The 16,633-nt window shown below is 43.4% G+C and overlaps 1 protein-coding gene across 1 annotated transcript in view; it reads right to left on the bottom strand.

The window, feature by feature from the left end:
• Window positions 1-11,456: 11,456 nt before the first annotated feature.
• Window positions 11,457-16,633, bottom strand: part of LMOD2 (leiomodin 2) — a 6,231-nt gene continuing 1,054 nt past the window's right edge. Inside the window, 3 exon segments of the mRNA XM_031056917.1 lie at window positions 11,457-11,882; window positions 12,227-12,528; window positions 12,531-13,509. Coding sequence (XP_030912777.1) covers window positions 11,856-11,882; window positions 12,227-12,528; window positions 12,531-13,509 — 1,308 coding nt within the window. The 3' untranslated portion in view covers window positions 11,457-11,855.

Genomic DNA, 16,633 nt, shown 5'->3' with positions numbered 1-16,633 from the left:
AAACACAGTGAGGGATGTCATCTGAGGGATTGTGTGATATCTGCTAGGAGGGAATATTCTTCATCACTAGTGAGACATAAGATGACAAGATGTCTTAATTTTTGTTTTGGTTCAGAGCCAGTGGGAAGGAAAAAACTGCTTGATGAAGCTTTGATTCAGACTGTCTTCATGGGTTTGGTTTGGCTTTTCCTTACCTCAGGTGCTTTCATCTCCCATTACCTGAGCAATGCCAGATGAGGATTAAAGAGGAGAAAAAAAAAGTTGTAGGGTGTCTTTTGACATAAAAATGTGGACTTCAGCAGATAGATGTGAGGATTGACACTGATGAGAGCCCCTGAGCCCAAGCTGATAACATTGAATCACACTGGTTTTGTCTCTGAGAGAGTTACTAAACAGACCGAAAGCAAATGTGGAAAAGAAATCAAGCCTCTTCTATGCAAAGCACTGCAATGAAGGGAAGGGTCAGCAGAAGAAAATGGAGGGGATGGAGATATTCCTCCATATTTTAAAAGTGTTTATTGGAGGAATGGCAAGAGATTTGGAAAGAAAAAAGAAAAGCTGACCACAGTCAAGCTTTATTTGGTGCAATGCAGCATGGAGGCCAAGCTGGTGAAAAAGCTCAAGTGAGAAGTCAGGTCACTGGCAGGATGGTGCTCACCTCTGCCCCACAGCAAGGTGATCCTTCACACACCACCTGGGGGAAAGGCAAATAAAACCGTGGAGTCATAGAGCCTGAACTGGAAGGGTCCTTAAAGATCATTTAGTTCCAGCCCCCTGGCATGGACAGGGACACCTTGCACTGGACCAGGTTTCTTAGAGGTCCATCCAACCTGGCCTTAAACATTTCTAGGGATGGGGCGTCCACAAATAATAATCCACTGAGCAACCTGTTCAGTGTTTCACCACCCTCACAATAAAGAATTTATTCCTAATACTTAATCTGAATCTGCTGTCTTTTAGTTTGAAGCCATTCCCCTTGTTCTGTCACTACCTGATCTACAAAAGTTCCCTCCAACCTTCTTATAGGTTCCCTTCAGAAGGCTGCAATTAGGTCACCCCAAGCCACCTTTTTTCCAAGCTGTACAATCCCATTTCTCTTAGCTTTTTCACATAGAAAAGGTGCTCCATCCCTCTAATCAACTTGATGGCCTCATCTGGACTCGCTTCAAGGTAGATGTCCTTAGTGTAGCATCTTTTCTTCCTCATATATTTGAATGCAGCACAGTGTGGGCCCCACTCAAAAGCAGCTGTACAGATACTGTGAAGGAAATTCTGCCAGCACTGGTTAGCTCAGTGTTTGCATTTTGAAGGATTATAATATAACTGGTGTAAGAGACAGGAGATCAGAGTAGAGCGAGAGCTTCAACAGCATTTCCAGACTAAATTCCTAATTTCACTTAGAAGCTAAGTGTAATTATGCAACTCCTGATTTGCCTTCAGGTCATCTCCAGCTGGTTTCAACTAAACCGGATGTTCTGCTTTAAAGTATGGGATTCTGTGTCAGAAATAACTACTCAAGCCCACTGCTTGCTTTTAAATGCCAGGAAGGGCCCTGGAATCCTCCCATGACTTCAGGACAGGAGGCTGCATCTTTTGCTGACAAATACTGGAACAAGGTGAACACATTTGAATCTTCTTTTCACAGATCATTGCAGCTCCCCCAGACCCAGCAAGAGGACTGAACAGCTCTGCAGTTTTCCACCTCATGGCTTGTTGAAGAACTCAGCAGTTTCACCATTTGCCCCAGAAGTAATGAACTTTCCAGACTTCTTAATTTCAAATCAAATGAGAGACCCTGAGTCTGCCCAAGAGATGCATTAACCTCGAATTTCAAAGAAGAAAATATCCTATAAACAAAGCTATAGTCAAATTGAAAATCCTTTGAGACCACTGCTCCTTTTGGAGGAGGGGTTAAATATTTATCATCTGGAAAGAAGCTGATTTGGATAGCAGGTGTTTAAGCATTCATTGAAATATGACAGTGAAGTTCAGGTCTTTGCTTTGAGTCACCTCAGGCATGTGTGTAGGGGCATAGAATATAAGAAAATAAAGGTAGTATAGGAAGTAATCTTACCCCCTAAAGAGTTGCAGCTGGGTTAATTAATAAAGATTAGGAGCAGGCCTGACTTGAACAGGCCACAGCTGTAACCAATGAGAAGAAGAGTGGGTTGGTTGGTTGAGGGGGAACTGGAGTCAGTTGGTTACCACGGGAAGAAGAAAGAGTCAGTGCTTAGAGGAGCTGCCTAGAAGAAACATCAAGGAGGTACGAAACTCTTGCACTAAGGAGACAACAATATGAAACCTTTGCAATATAATGACAACACATGTGAGTCTCACCGCAACAGCAGCACTGGAGACCCAGAAATTCCACCTTGGAAGCAATGAATTGACCCATCTCTAATGAAAGAACCTCTGCATCACTCCATTGCCACTTTATCCCAGGTGGCACTGCTAATGTCAGTGCAATGATGAGACAGTATCAGACAATCCACAGGCAGACCAGGTGATGGGAGAGCAGTCTTGGGTAATGCAGCTCCCCAAATGAGATAAGGACCCCACATTCCCACAAATGGGATAGGGGCCACACATTCCCAGTTACTCAGCACCATATCTCCTCTGGTGAGGAATAAAGCTGAGAAGAAGGGTGCTGCAGGGGGAAAGCTGATTGCCTCAGGATCAATCTGACTGCTTCAGGATCAGTATGACCATTTCAGGATCAGTGTGACGGCCTCAGGATCAGTCTGTAGGGGGATCACAGCTGGCTGACAGGGCAGGGAGCTGAGGGCCCTGAGGGTGGCTGTCTGAGGACCTAGTGCCCCCTGCATTGAACAGGTCTGCTCACCCTGCATTTAATTAGGCATTCAAATGAGACACAGCAAGTTGTAGTATTGATTGCTGTTCACTCACTCACAGATAAGGCCATTCATTGCCACTCTTGAGGTAGTCAAACAATTAAAAAATAACATTGTTTAGGGAGCCTAGGAGCCCCATCTACTATGTATTTTTAAGAGCCAGTTTAATTATGTTTGATGTTTTCTTGGAGCAAAGGCCAGACTGGAGGAGTTTCTATGCTCTGCAGACAGGAAGCTGACAAAACGTGCTCAGTGCCCTTGAGGTAACACCATGTCTTGTAACAGGGAGCTGTCAGAGCAGGATTAGGGCTCAGGATTGTCTGGCACCCAGCTGTGAGCTCAGTTCTCCATGTGACCCGTGGGATTCTTTGCAGTGGGAATTCGAGAGTGGGAGCCAGTGGCACGGGGGGTTATTCAGGCTGCTCAGCTGTGCTGGCCTGTCAACTATCAACATCTGTGGCTCTGGAGTCACTAAGAGCTTAGGGTACTGATCCAGAAAAATTAAATCCAAGCTAAATCCATGCTGCCCAATACTGTCCTCCCTCTGTTCCTAGCTAGAGGTTACCAGCATCTCCTTTGCACCAGCAACACAGCTCTGAAACTGCAGTGAGAGGTCTATGGAAGCAAACTGGAACAGTCTTCCTTTTTGTTGGTTGATTTTTTTTCTACAGTGCACATCCAGACCTGCAAAATTGTCCTGGAGCTGCGCCAGCTGGTGTTGCACCTAAAATCCAACTATTGGGATGTTTGGAGTGATTGGATCTCAGACTGATTTTAGTCACTTTAGCAGAGACTGAAAAGTTTAGCTCATGAGTGGCTAGACAGAAGATAATCCTGGCATAGGATGACATAAATCTTCTAACAAGGGCTTGTAACACACCCAAACCCATGCTAAACTGGGATGAAAGGCAGGAGTATTTGCCCTGGAGTATCTGTCTGGGTACTGCAGTCACAAACCTGGACTGGTGCTGGTGCCTGTCTCACCACCCACAGTATGGGCAGAGTTTGCTTGTTCCTGCCCACCCTCCACAGCTGAGACTGACCTGCCACAGTCTGGGCACACTTGGTGAGGAGGAAAACAAAGGGCTGGAATTTGGCAGAAGTGATTAAGAGCACATGAAACCTGAGCACTGCTGCCTTCCAACTTGTTTGTGAAACACAGCAACACATGCATGGGTCGCAGATTTAGAGAGCAGTAAGCTGAGACCAAGCAACAGGGGTGACCCCGCACTGTGTACACATAAACACTTCCTTCAGGTGCCTGCAAAATTCACTGCTTTAACTGTAGCTCTTTGGCAGCCCTCAAGAACTTTGATGAATGTGATAATTAAAAAATACAGCTATGCATACATGCAAGAAAAATAACCTTCATACGTGGAGGCTATACTTGGTTAGTCTGGTGAAATGTCTTCTAGGGACTCCTGGGAATCATCCCAGATTTATCCTCCCCAGAGTGCAGAAGCATTTCTGACTATCAGTTCCTTAGATGCTTGTTTCTTAAATGAGGGAATGGCAGAAATGGCGTGCCTTCCTTTTCACAGGCATTCTTTCACTGCCAGGTCAGCTATGAGACTCCTGTCCTCATCGCATGCCTCATCTGCATTTACAAAATTTCCTGCATTGGATCATGGGCTGTGCTTCTCTCACCATTAGAAATACACCATATAGAAATATTCACTTATATTCCACCAAAGTATTTCTGTTAGCAAAAATTAAAATAAAATAAATATAGCAATAATGAATCCAACAGCACTTGATGCCTGAGGATCTTGGAGCACATTTCAGTCTATGTGAACATAACCTTGCAGTACTGTGAGATAGATCACTACTGTGAGATGGATCAGCACTGATCTCTCCAAGGCAAAGGAGAGGTATAACAAATTAAAAAATATACCCCAGAGTACACAAACAGCCCAGGACATAACCCTCAGTCTTGGCTTTGAGATATGCATTTGGGCTCTTACCACACACTCAGTAAGAATTTTTACTGTGACTGTATTTTAATAAAAGAAAAACGTCTTTCCCTGTGTCATAGAAAGTAACTCTTTATTTTTGCCATTAAAAAGTCTTCATAAAATTAATATTTATTTGGAGAGGAAAGTAGTCAAAGGTTACAGGTAGAAATAAATACATTTGGCAGATAGACTGTCTCCTTGCTTTCCACAATGACAGAATTTTTTCATATCTCCATTTTTCTTTTGGACTGATCTATCCTTTTGACACAGAACAGTTACATCTGGATCTGAGCGCCCCAGCTACCCTGCAGCCTGTGAATGACAGCTGTCCCATTTTTCCACTACCTACACAGAAAGAAAGCCCTCAACTTTTGTGCTGTCTCCTTTGCCTTCCAGTTTCACAGGCTGCAGCCCATGGCAGACCTTCAGTCCATTCTGCCTTGCAGGACAGCCCTGGCACGGCAGGGAGCAGCGTGGAGCTGGGGCAGATGGTCAGGCCATGCTGGGAGCTCCCCCATCCCCACCAGTCACCCACTTGCTCTGCCCAGATTCACACCTTCCCTTTGCCTACCCAAGCTGTGGCAGCATCCCCTGTCCTTAATCCTCCTCCTTCCTGGCTCCAGGTCTTGGCAGCTCAGGGTGAGGCTAAGGACTGGGAAGCTCAAGTCCCACCAAGAGGTAGGATATTGAGATGCTGTCCCTCGATAATGGTGTTTTCTGAATAACAGCTCTTAAATGTGAGTCCTCTGTACTTCCCACAGCAAGAGAACTGTCAGATAAAATAAAATTACTAAAATACTGCAAAAATCACAGAAAATTCATTTAGCGCCCAACTTGAAACACTGTGAGTAGACAGATATTTCACATGTGTGAAAAGAAAAACATCTCAAGCTGCATATATAAAAGGGGCCACCACAAATCACCAGGTGATTCTGAAGAGCAGCGATACAGGCCCGCAGGTTTTTTTCTAAGCAAGGCATTTTTTCCTGGTGCAGTATTTCTCCTTGTGTGTATGGCACAATTATCACTATCATATTTAAGAACTTAAAATTCAAAGTCAACTGAACAGGCAAGTTAAAGTAAACTTGTTTTATAACTTTTGAGGAATGAATCTAAAAATTAATTCTGTCATAAGTGCAGCATTGGACAAACAGATCTGTCATAACCAGAGAGTGTACATGCAGTGCTGGGCTTATCAATATGTGAACAAAATTCTACTCCCTCTAGTAAATTATTACTTTCCTGCTGGCATCAAGTGTGGATGGTATTAAGCCATAATCTAGCAGAAGACTTTGGTTTCTATGTGATAGTCTTTGTATTAAGTAATATCCTACTTGCATGGATTTGAAAATAGAGCATCTTACTACAAATTGTAGGAGATTTTTACAACTTTCAGTACTATTCCAGGTTGCAGATCCTGTGGAGTTATCACATCTAAGAGCATTAATTTAATAATGGCAGAGCTTCTGTGTTACCAGTTTCAGGCTTCTGCTTCTGAAAACACCAAACCATACTACTATTTTCTTAAGCTTCTTGCATTATTTTAACAGTAAGAATTTGCCCATTCTTTTTTAATGGGAAGGCTGTTTCAAGCATCTTCTTGTTCTAAGAGTTTGGATATGTCTTCTAATTTCTGATCCAAATGCAGTCGTGCACAGTTTCTGGGGTTTTTTTCTACTGCTAACTATGTCCCATAGCTCTTTCCACATTGCAGTATTTATAGACACGAGCTGAAATCCCTTTGAGCCTTTGTTTGGCTAGATTGATCCCACCACCTGTTCTCATCTCTCTCACAGGACAGCCTCTTCAGTTCCCCAATTATCCCAGCCATTTTCTGTCTCGCTTCCAATTCAAAACAATTTTTCCTGGCTGTTAGTTACTGAAATTGTACACACCCTTCCAGATGCTGTTTCACTTGGGCCTGCACCTGTGAAAATAGTGTTTGGAGCTACCTCTCCTCTTACATCCAGGCATTGCAAGTACCCTCTTCTTGGCAAACTCATGGCGGTCATTCACGCCACTCTCTAAACAGCCTGCAGAGAAGCTCTCTCTAATTTGGGTGTGGAGCTGCTCTGCCTTAATCATTACTTCCCCTGAACTGATGTACGAGTGGTGGCATGGAAGTCTGCAATACTCACAGCTTCTGCTGTGTTTTGCAAGAGCCATAACTGTTGTTCTGCCATGTGGGCAAGGAGAGGCCTTGGCTGCAGCTTCCCACTCCTCTGCCTTACAGCCTCTCAGGACATCCATTCTCCCACCACACCATGCAGGAGCTGTCCCACACCAGCTCTTCTGGCTCCCCACTTGTGTGCAGCACAGACTTGGCCTCCAGAAATGGATGTGGCTGTTATAAATGATTAAATCCGTAGCCAATTTATCAAAAAAATCAACAAAAAATTTATTAGCTCAAATAACAAAAAATATAAATTTCAAAATCTCACCACAGCCAAGTCAGCTTCAGTCCCGGGAGCAGCAGCTGGGTGCATTGGGTTCGGGCTGACAGAACGACAGCTTTTCCCCCAAGTGCACACCGAGTGCTCACCAGAGCCAGCTTATATACAGTTTATTTTGCCTAAGGCAGAGATGACCACATATTTCTTTGTGTCTCTTTACATGTAAAGTTGGATCTATACACGTGTAGAAGCAGACAAAGACAGAAGTCCGACCCCAGGCGAATGTCTGAGTACCCAAGCAGAAAGATGTATTCACATGGAATAGGCAATGTCCGTTCCTGGGTGCTGTCTTCCAGGTGCATGGTCTCGTGGGCTCTTTCCAGATCGTCTGTTCCGGGAAAGCCTAGCTAGTATCTTTCTCTTGCATAGTGTCACAGGAAATCTCTGATGGGCCAGTCTCTTCATATGCATTGCTGGTCCGGGAAGCTGCAGGCTTTGCTTACGGCTTGATGTTGTCATTGGAACGTGAAACAAATGCCTTCCCTGGTCTGAGCAGTCATTAACATACAGTTTGATTTCTACTAATTTTGTATATATATCTATTTCTATCATTAGAGCATGAATTAACCTATTACATATATAACAGGCTTCACCTGGCAGGAGCCCCCATGGCCACCTGCCCTGTTTGGTGGGAAGGAATCGCCTCTGCAGGGCAAGAATCCCCTCTGCTCATCCAAGCCCTAGCAAGGTGGGTCACTGTCCAGAACACCAACAGGGGACTCAGAAGGAAGCAACAAAACTTCCAGAAAATGTGAAAATAAAATTTCTTGCTCTTTTATGAACTCCTTTTCTTTCTATAATTTCAGCCACTTCCCTGAGTAGTGATGCATGATCTAAAGGGCCACATACTGGATTTACAGGTAGCAGTTAGGCCCTGGTATTTCTGATTCTTTCAGCTCTTTTATAGAAGCACAGAATCGATAAGGTTGGGAAAAAAGTCTAGGATCATTGAGTCTAACTCTTAATCCTGCACTGCCAGATTCACCTCTAAACCATGACTCTAAGAACCACAGCTACACATTTTGTGAACACTTCCAGAGACATTTCCACCACTTCCCTGGGCAGCCTATTCTATTACTTGATCACCATTCTGCTGAAGAATTTTTTTTAATATCCAGTCTAAACTTCCCCTGATAAAATTTGAGGGCATTTCCTCTTGTTCTGTCACTTTCTGTCTGGGAGAGGAGCCTAACCCCCACCTGGCTACAGCCTTCTGTCAGGTAGTTACAGAGAGCAACAAGGGCTCCCTTGTCTCCAGGCTGAGCACTCCCAACTCCCTCAGACACTCCTGCTGTGACTCACTCTCCAGACTCTCCATCAGCTCTGCTCTCCTCCTCTGGACACGCTCCAGCCCCTCAGTGTCCTTCTGCAGTGAGGTGTACAGGAGCTGAGGTGCTGCCTCACAGTGTGAATTGTGCTGTGTTACACATGGAACACGTGGATGATGGATTTTGATGTGTTTGTTTCTCTGACTGGTCTTTCAGAGCAAATGGAAGGCCACCCACTGCATGAGCCTCATGAGTCCAAATGAGGAGCATATCTGCATCCTGGGGCTCCTGCGTCCAACTCTGATGGGAGCATAGCCCAGGATGTGCAGGGGCTGACTCCAGGACACCTTTCCTACAGGTCAAACAAGAGGCAGCCAGCCCTCCAGCAGAGATCAGTTGTCTCCTTGTGAGCAAAAATAAGTGAACTGAGCTTACAGGCAGGACTGGGCCCCAGGGGTGCCTGTTCCCAAGACAGAAACACATCTTGGCATCTCTTGGCTCCTGCTAAACCATATTACTGTCCAGAAAGGCAACAGAGTAGCTCCCAGAGGAGTTGGGGTGCTTTGTCAGAGGGTGCTTGCTTGCCTGTTTGAACAGAGGAGAGATTGCTCCTTGGACACATCTGTGAGCTCCCTCAGCACCCCCGGCAGCAGAGCTGACACCCCGGAGGGAAGGGGCCTGGCTTTCCTTTCAGTGAGACATCAAAACCTTAACAAGGTGTTTGGGGGTGCCTTGTGGCTCTGCAAATAGGAGCCATGCCTTGAAATGCCTCCAAGGGAAACTGCTGTGAAATGTGTGCAGGCAGAAGGCCCAGATTAGACTTTGGCTAAGGCACAGGAGTTGTCACTTGGGGAGGGAGTGTGGCACAGAGCTTCAATAGCCGCGTGTGGCTGCTGCTCCTGTGGCTGCACAGCACCCCAGAACAGGGCACACAGAGCAGGGCTCACACCTCAGAGCAGGGGCCAGCACCTCAGAGCAGGATACAGCACCCCAGAACAGGGCACACAGAGCAGGGCTCACACCTCAGAGCAGGATACAGCACCACACCTCAGAGCAGGGCTCACAGAGCAGGGCTCACACCTCAGAGCAGGGCTCACACCTCAGAGCAGGGCTCACAGAGCAGGGCTCACACCTCAGAGCAGGGCTCACGCCCCAGAGGGCTCATGGACACTCAACAGCCACGTGGGAGCTCTGGATAAAGCTTTATAGGAGCTGTGCCCATCGTCCTCTCCTTCTGCTAAAGGGTAATTCCAGCTGCTCTTACCAACCTGAAAAATGAATTCTTCCCTCTTCCTTTTTTTCTAGGCTTTTTCTCCTTTCGCATTTTTCTCTTCTCTCATCTGACACTTTTCAGTATTCATTTTCTTCTTTAGCATCTCCTTTTTCTATATCATTTTTCACCTCTCATACAGTTTCCTCACTTGTCACTCTACTTCTTTTCTCAAAAGCATGGTATTATTTTTTGAAAATGTTTACTTGTTTTGTCCAAATCCTTTCCATCATGCTTTCCCTGAGTTCCCTCATTGCCTTTTATTTTCCCTTGCAGCTGCTTAGCTGCTTTTGCCATTTGATTAAACATCCAGGATGTTTCTCATCCTCCTCAAGCTTCTGTGTACAAGGTCTGAGACCACAGGTCTGCTCCTGAATGTGATCTGCATTCCAGCATTGCTTCCATCCTCAGAAGATCCCAAGCCCCAGCTTCCATTTGGTCACGGGAGATTGACCATAGGTCAATTTTTATGCTATGGGAGCCTATGCAATTATAAAGGCAGCTAAAGACCAATCATATTGTAATGTTGCATCTAGAAATACTCATGAGTAGTTGTGATCCTGAGCAAGAAGAAAATTGTTGCAATGTGTTTCAGTCAGTTATAAATTGCTTTTGGTACATTTTGGTTAATAAATAGAAAAGAAAAAGGTGTCCTCCTGTTTTCTTGCCATGGCAGTAACATTTCTGACAATTCATTCAAAGACCCTCTTCTCCATATAGGCTTAATTTTCCTCCAGTAATTTGTTCCTATTTCTGGGAAAATCTATCTCATTAATATTTTAGGTAGAAGCTTACCCATATTTTTTCAGTTCCACTGCTGGGTAACCCTAAGTAATTCTCTTTGGTGTGGCTTTACAGAAAAGAAATACTAATTCTGTTATTTATAGTTGCAATGAGTAAACTAATTAACACTTAGTAGTGCTTCTGGACATATCTCTCTTCTTGCCTTTCAACATTTTGGCCACTACTCAGTTTTCTTCATGTTATCACTGCCTTCACACTAGCTGAAGCACCCAGAACCATAACTAATTTGACAGAGGGAGATGTCTAGTGCTACATGAGGAAGGGCTATTCGTGCCATTGCCTGTGATGTGATATCTCCAGTTGTGCATCTCCAAGTGACATTGGCTCTGCTTCCACTGTATCACATTGACAGTTCACACCCTGCTTGTTGTTCAACTGATACCATAGGAAAGCCTTTCTCCACCTGGTTGGTAGCTGCTTTTCAAGTTTCTCTGTCTGACTGGATGTCTGCACTGGGGTTAGTTCTGATTACAGACAGGACTTGTACTGAAGGGATCTCACTTGAATAACTCTGCCGCATCCTTAAAATATTGACATTAACTATCAGCCTCTGAGTCAAGGTGATCTACAGCTCTGTTCATCTTCCAGTTCCTTAGGCCAAGGTTAAGGACCTGGTGGGCCATACTGGTGGCCTGACACAACCCATAGCTTAGTTTTAACGGCCTTATAAACCATTTCCTCCAATACAAATATGAAACTGCACTAACATATGGGCTCAGGTACTGTCCTCCACACATGCTCAGGGGCAGCTGAGAAAGAGCTCAGGTGCTTTCCCAGGAGACTTCCCAAATGCTCCTGAACTTGGTGCAAGCATCTGGTGGATTTTCACTCACAGAAATCCAGGACTATGTGTCTGCTTGAAAGCTTCAAACCACATTTATTGTAAATTCATGGAAAAAAAAAAAAAGAAGAAACCACAGGCTGGTAAACTATTACATCTCAGTGTAAAGAACTTGTCCAGTTATGTGCAATCAGATATTAACAAGAATATCTAAATAAGCAACAACTTCTCAATATAAATCTCATTAAATAAAAAAAGAAAATTATTTCCATATTTACAGATTGCAATGCAAATGGATCCTTAAAGCATTCTTTTGTATTTAGCAGGTTTATTTCTTTGAAATAAAAGAGAAATGGCTTGAATCTAAGAGTGTACTTTGGAAGCAGCTTTCTAGACAGTCTATGTTATCACCAGTGAAAGGACAAGCAGCCTCCCCTCGATCACTGCTCTGCTTGTTCTGCCATCCAGGCTTTCACCGAAGGGCTTCTGGTACCTCCACCTATGAAACAGGGAAGGGAAGGGCATTCATTACATTTGCTGTACAGTCTAGATGGCAAAATACCTGAAATTCCTGCAGACATACACTGCCAAGAGCTCTGTGCTACACATTATCTCCCATAACAAGACTGAGCCTGGGAAAGTACCCCACTTTCTATCAAAATCACAGTCAGACAGAAATCACTGTGCTGAGAAAAGCTCAATCAGAGGGAAGCCTCCTCCAAAGTGCTTCATTATGCTCACATTTCTGAGATTTTTTTTTAACTAAATGTGTGTACTAAAATTAACTGAGCTTGTGCTATATTTGGACCACAATCAGTTACTGACCTAGGATCTCTTACTTACCCGCCTTAATTGCTTTATGCTGCTTGCCCGAATTGCTTCCATGAGGTTGTCATGGAGAGACCTTTGTGGGGTGGATGGCCGGGTGGAGGGTCGTGAGCCTTCCTCTGATTTTCTGTCTGAGATTGATTTTAAAGAATCTTTAATTTCTTTCAATATGTTGTTCTCATGTTTTCTGGGTTTTTTGCCTTTTTTCTTTTTCTGTCCATTATGTAAGGCTTTTTTTGAGCTTTCTTGCTGTTTGATGACTTCAGCTATATTCCTGGTAGGTGCCTTCTTCTCTGGAAGAAGTGGAGGAGGGGGACTGCAGGTGCTGAAGGCTGACATTTCACTGGCAGTGCTTTCTTAGGGAGCTTTGGGGAAGACCATGGTGAGCTTTTAGGCGACACGTAGGGTGAGGACCGAGGTGTCCCCTTCTGCAGAACTTTGGTCTTTGGATTGACAGCTCCGTCACAACCTGACTCTTGCTGCCGCTGCTCCTGCATACGCTTTTGCCTTTGTTTATCCATATTTCTTGTCAGGATACTTGTCATGCTCATTCGTGGGCCAGCAAGGTCAAAGTGGTAGCCCAGCTTTACCAGAGTGGTGTTCTCTTTCAGCAGTTTGACTATGTCCATTTCCACCTGGCTGCCCATGATGTGCCTTTGATTGTGGAAGCGCAGTTCTGTTAGAACCTTGTTGTGCTGCAAAGCTCTCATGATGGCCAGCACGCCTTTGCCTGTGATAAAATTTGACTCAATATTTAGACTAGTTATATGCTGATTAACCTTTAACATACCAGCAATAGCTATTGCCACGTTGTCATCAGCATGGGTGTTAGCCAAGCTGAATGACTTAACCATTGTGTTGTCCCTCAGGGCTTGAGAAAATTGTATAAGCATCTGTGAAGTGATGTTTTCAATGTTGTTCAGATTGACCTCTGTGGTGTCAGGGTCGTTGCTCCTAACTTTTTCCAAAGCATCTTCAATAACTGTTGGATTTCCACAAGGGTGGATGGCACTGCTTTTTGAGCTCCGATTATCACTGTCTTTTCCATCATGGCCATTGAGGAAGCTTTCATTGTCCTTTGCACCATTACACTTTTTGTGTCTGATGTGGTCAGAATGCCTGCCAGCTGCAGCATTTTGCTCTTCCTCATTCTCATCATCACTCTCATCTTCATTTTCCTCTTCATCTTCTTCTTCATCATCCTCTTCAGTATATGCCTCCTCAGACACTTCACTATTGCTTTCTGTGAAACATTCTTCTTGAAGTTCTTCCGAATTGTCCTCTTCTTGCTCAGAATCCTGAACAGGAACGTAGGTGTGGGTGTTAAACATGATTGAAGTAATGGAACTGCTGCCTTTTAGCACAGGAACAATTATACTGTCACTATATAAATTAACATTGAAAGCTAAAAACAAACAGATACAGTTAGGAGAACAGAAAATGATTCATCTAACACCTATGCAACATTATTTCTTTTACATTCTTTAGAAAATGCTTAGCATAAATTGCAAACACTCTACCAATGTCAGTGATTTCTGCTGAGAGACAACTTGATACAAGGTATTATGACACAGACATACTTCAGGTATTCTATGTGTTGGCATGTCTACCAGGGGATATCATTTGGATCCTTGACAGCAGAAACATAAGACAACAATTTCAGAATGAACATGAGCAACAAGCTTCTTCATTTCATGAGGATTAGACATCTCAGACTCCCTTGCATATGTTAGTATGTCTAAAAAATTAAAGGTTGCCATGTTTTAAAATACAAATAGTGTCTGCATGTGTAGTCTTGTATACCAGCATGCAAAACAGTACTGAATTTGAGAAGTCATGTCAAAAATACTTTGGATGGGCTGCACATACTAATAAACTATTTGTGAAGAAAGGTTTGAGGTGCATTGCCACAGGTAACATGTAACCACATGTCAATAACCCCTGAATTTCTTTGTGTTTGTCAGGAGCTATGCTGGTGCTCACCACAAGCTGTCACAGGTCAGCCACCACACTGAAAATTGTTATAACTCATTTGTCTACAGAGCAAATGCATCGTTTTTCTGAAACACAAGGTTCTTTTAGTGTGTTTGGTGGGTACCAGGAAGGCAAATGTGGAACCATGCCCTAAAGCTCCACTTGTTGCCTTTAGCAATTATGGTGGCTACAGAGAACTCTATGTAGAGGAGAAGGAAAAGGTCTCTACCCCAGGAAAGACTCACTCTCCCCATGGAGGACTCCAGCAGTGTGATGGGGATCTATGGGGTGTTACAGAACCCCGAATCTACAACCAACTTTAAACCTCTTGCTCAAAAGGTCTTCCATGTCATGTTTTGCCTACTGAAAAAACTATAGGCACACATTTTTCTTTACAATTGTAAATGTAAAACTTTGGATGAATTATAATTGTTCTGTAAGCACTACTTTAGCAATACTTGTGTTTTAATCTCTGTAAAATACTAGATTGTATTTTGCAAAGTGAGTACACTGTGCAGAGACACAGTGATTCTGTTTCTGGAAAACAAAAGTGTTACTAACAGGACAGCCTATTTTTAGACAACCTGTGCAGTTTTAAGTTTGCTTAGTTATCTAGCTCTGAAAATAGAGACCTGTTAAAATGCAGGGTACCGTTTCACAATTTTCAGTACGATTCTGTGCTGGGATATATGCAAAAAAGATGCTAATTGTAATGTTTGCAGAACTGTGAATGAAACAGGACATTGAGTTGTTTCTGCCTGATGTTCCTGAGCATTCAGTACCTGGGGTCTTGCAGGGTCTGACTGCATTGGCCTGCACACAGAGCTCTTGCAGGACCCAGCCCCATTGCTTCTCCTGTAGAACATGGGTAGCAAGGCCCTTATGCTGAGAGATACTGTGCTACCTACAGGCTTATTATGGGATTAAGATTTGTATCTGTATCTTCTCTATATGTGTAGGGCTTTAAGACCTGAAAACACCAGGTATCCAAAAAGTCTTCATGGCTTTGGTTTTATATCTTGAGGAATATATACTACAGATGAGCAGAAGGAGGTGCCTTTAAATTCACTATTGATATGTTTAGTGATGTTAAATTAATAAAAACCTACTTGATTTTTTTTGAGTGGCACTTCTGAGGTCAAAGGCAGAATTTAGTTGCCTATGTACATTGCAAATTTGCAATGTACATTGTCTGGTGTCATAATAATCTGCATGATAATTTTGAAATAGAACATGGAGAGACATATTCTTACTGTAGCAGCACTGTGGTACAGGACTGCTGCAGGCAACCTGTAGGGCTTCACTTTACTTTGTGGGAGTAATATGATGAAAAGTTAGGACTAACAGAGTCAATGCTGAGGTAAATATCTTGGGAGGACAAGTTATTCACCCTAAAAGGCTATCTGCAAGTTGTTTGCCTTTTGGACCAGCTGATCTGTCACCACTAACTATAGAAGGAGCATGAATAACCATCTTAGATAAAGGTGCATAATTTCCAGATGGTTGAAAGCAAGAAGAAAATTGTTTTCAAGGACCTTTCTCATTGCCATCAGTGGAGAGGGTCTTTGTGACCTCTATATCAGCATATCAACATTTTCTTATTTAAGGATGCATTTTGGAAGTTTTTTTCTCAGATCAAAAGTATAGAGTCTTTTGCCAGGACTTGGAGGTTTAGCCAGTACCCATCATTAATGCTGTATATACATGGAAAAAGAAAAGATCAGCTGATACTAATGGTCTGATGACAGCTACTGGTCTGTGCTTTTGCCTGCAAAGACCTTATACCACCATTCACAAACAAGAGAAAATACTTACATGTAAAAACATCCTGGATATTGCAGGGTAATTTAATACATCTGACTTTCCTGTAGGAACATATTTTAGCTAATGTATAAACTGCAGTTATTTCCTTGCACATGAAATAAGCTCCTGCATCAAGGCTGTTAGAGGTTCTGAGTTAAGTTTTGCTGTCTTTGTCTTTGTTCTATTACTTTCTGCTTAAACATCGGAAAATGTGTCCCTATAAACACAGTAAAAGCTTGGTAGGAAGCAGTGCTTAAAAATCCCCAAGTCCCCACTTTGCTTTTAAATTACATGGAGCCATCATGAAAATAGAAGTTGCTTTTTGGTTGGGCTCAGTCTCACATACACTTTTAGCAAGGATCAGGGGTGCCAATGTGGACATCAGCTGAGACTGAGAGTGCTCACTGCTTGCCAAGACTGAGCCCTTCACTCCTGCCCAGCTGTACTCTTCATTTACAGTTCAGGAAATGGCTTTTATTACTAACATTTTTATTTTGGGGAAGGAATTGCCTAACAAACACTGTTGGTTGTTTTTTTGGGAATGCAGTTAAATGGTTTGACTGATGACTCCATCCCAGGCCACTTTTTAAATAATGTACAGCTGCCCTCTGACTACAGTTGCCAGAAGACTCCTGAACCATGCCA

Source organism: Geospiza fortis, unplaced genomic scaffold (assembly GCF_000277835.1).
Source record: "Geospiza fortis unplaced genomic scaffold, GeoFor_1.0 scaffold195, whole genome shotgun sequence".
Classification (NCBI taxonomy): Eukaryota; Metazoa; Chordata; class Aves; order Passeriformes; family Thraupidae; genus Geospiza; species Geospiza fortis.
This window is presented reverse-complemented; position numbering and strand designations above follow the sequence as displayed.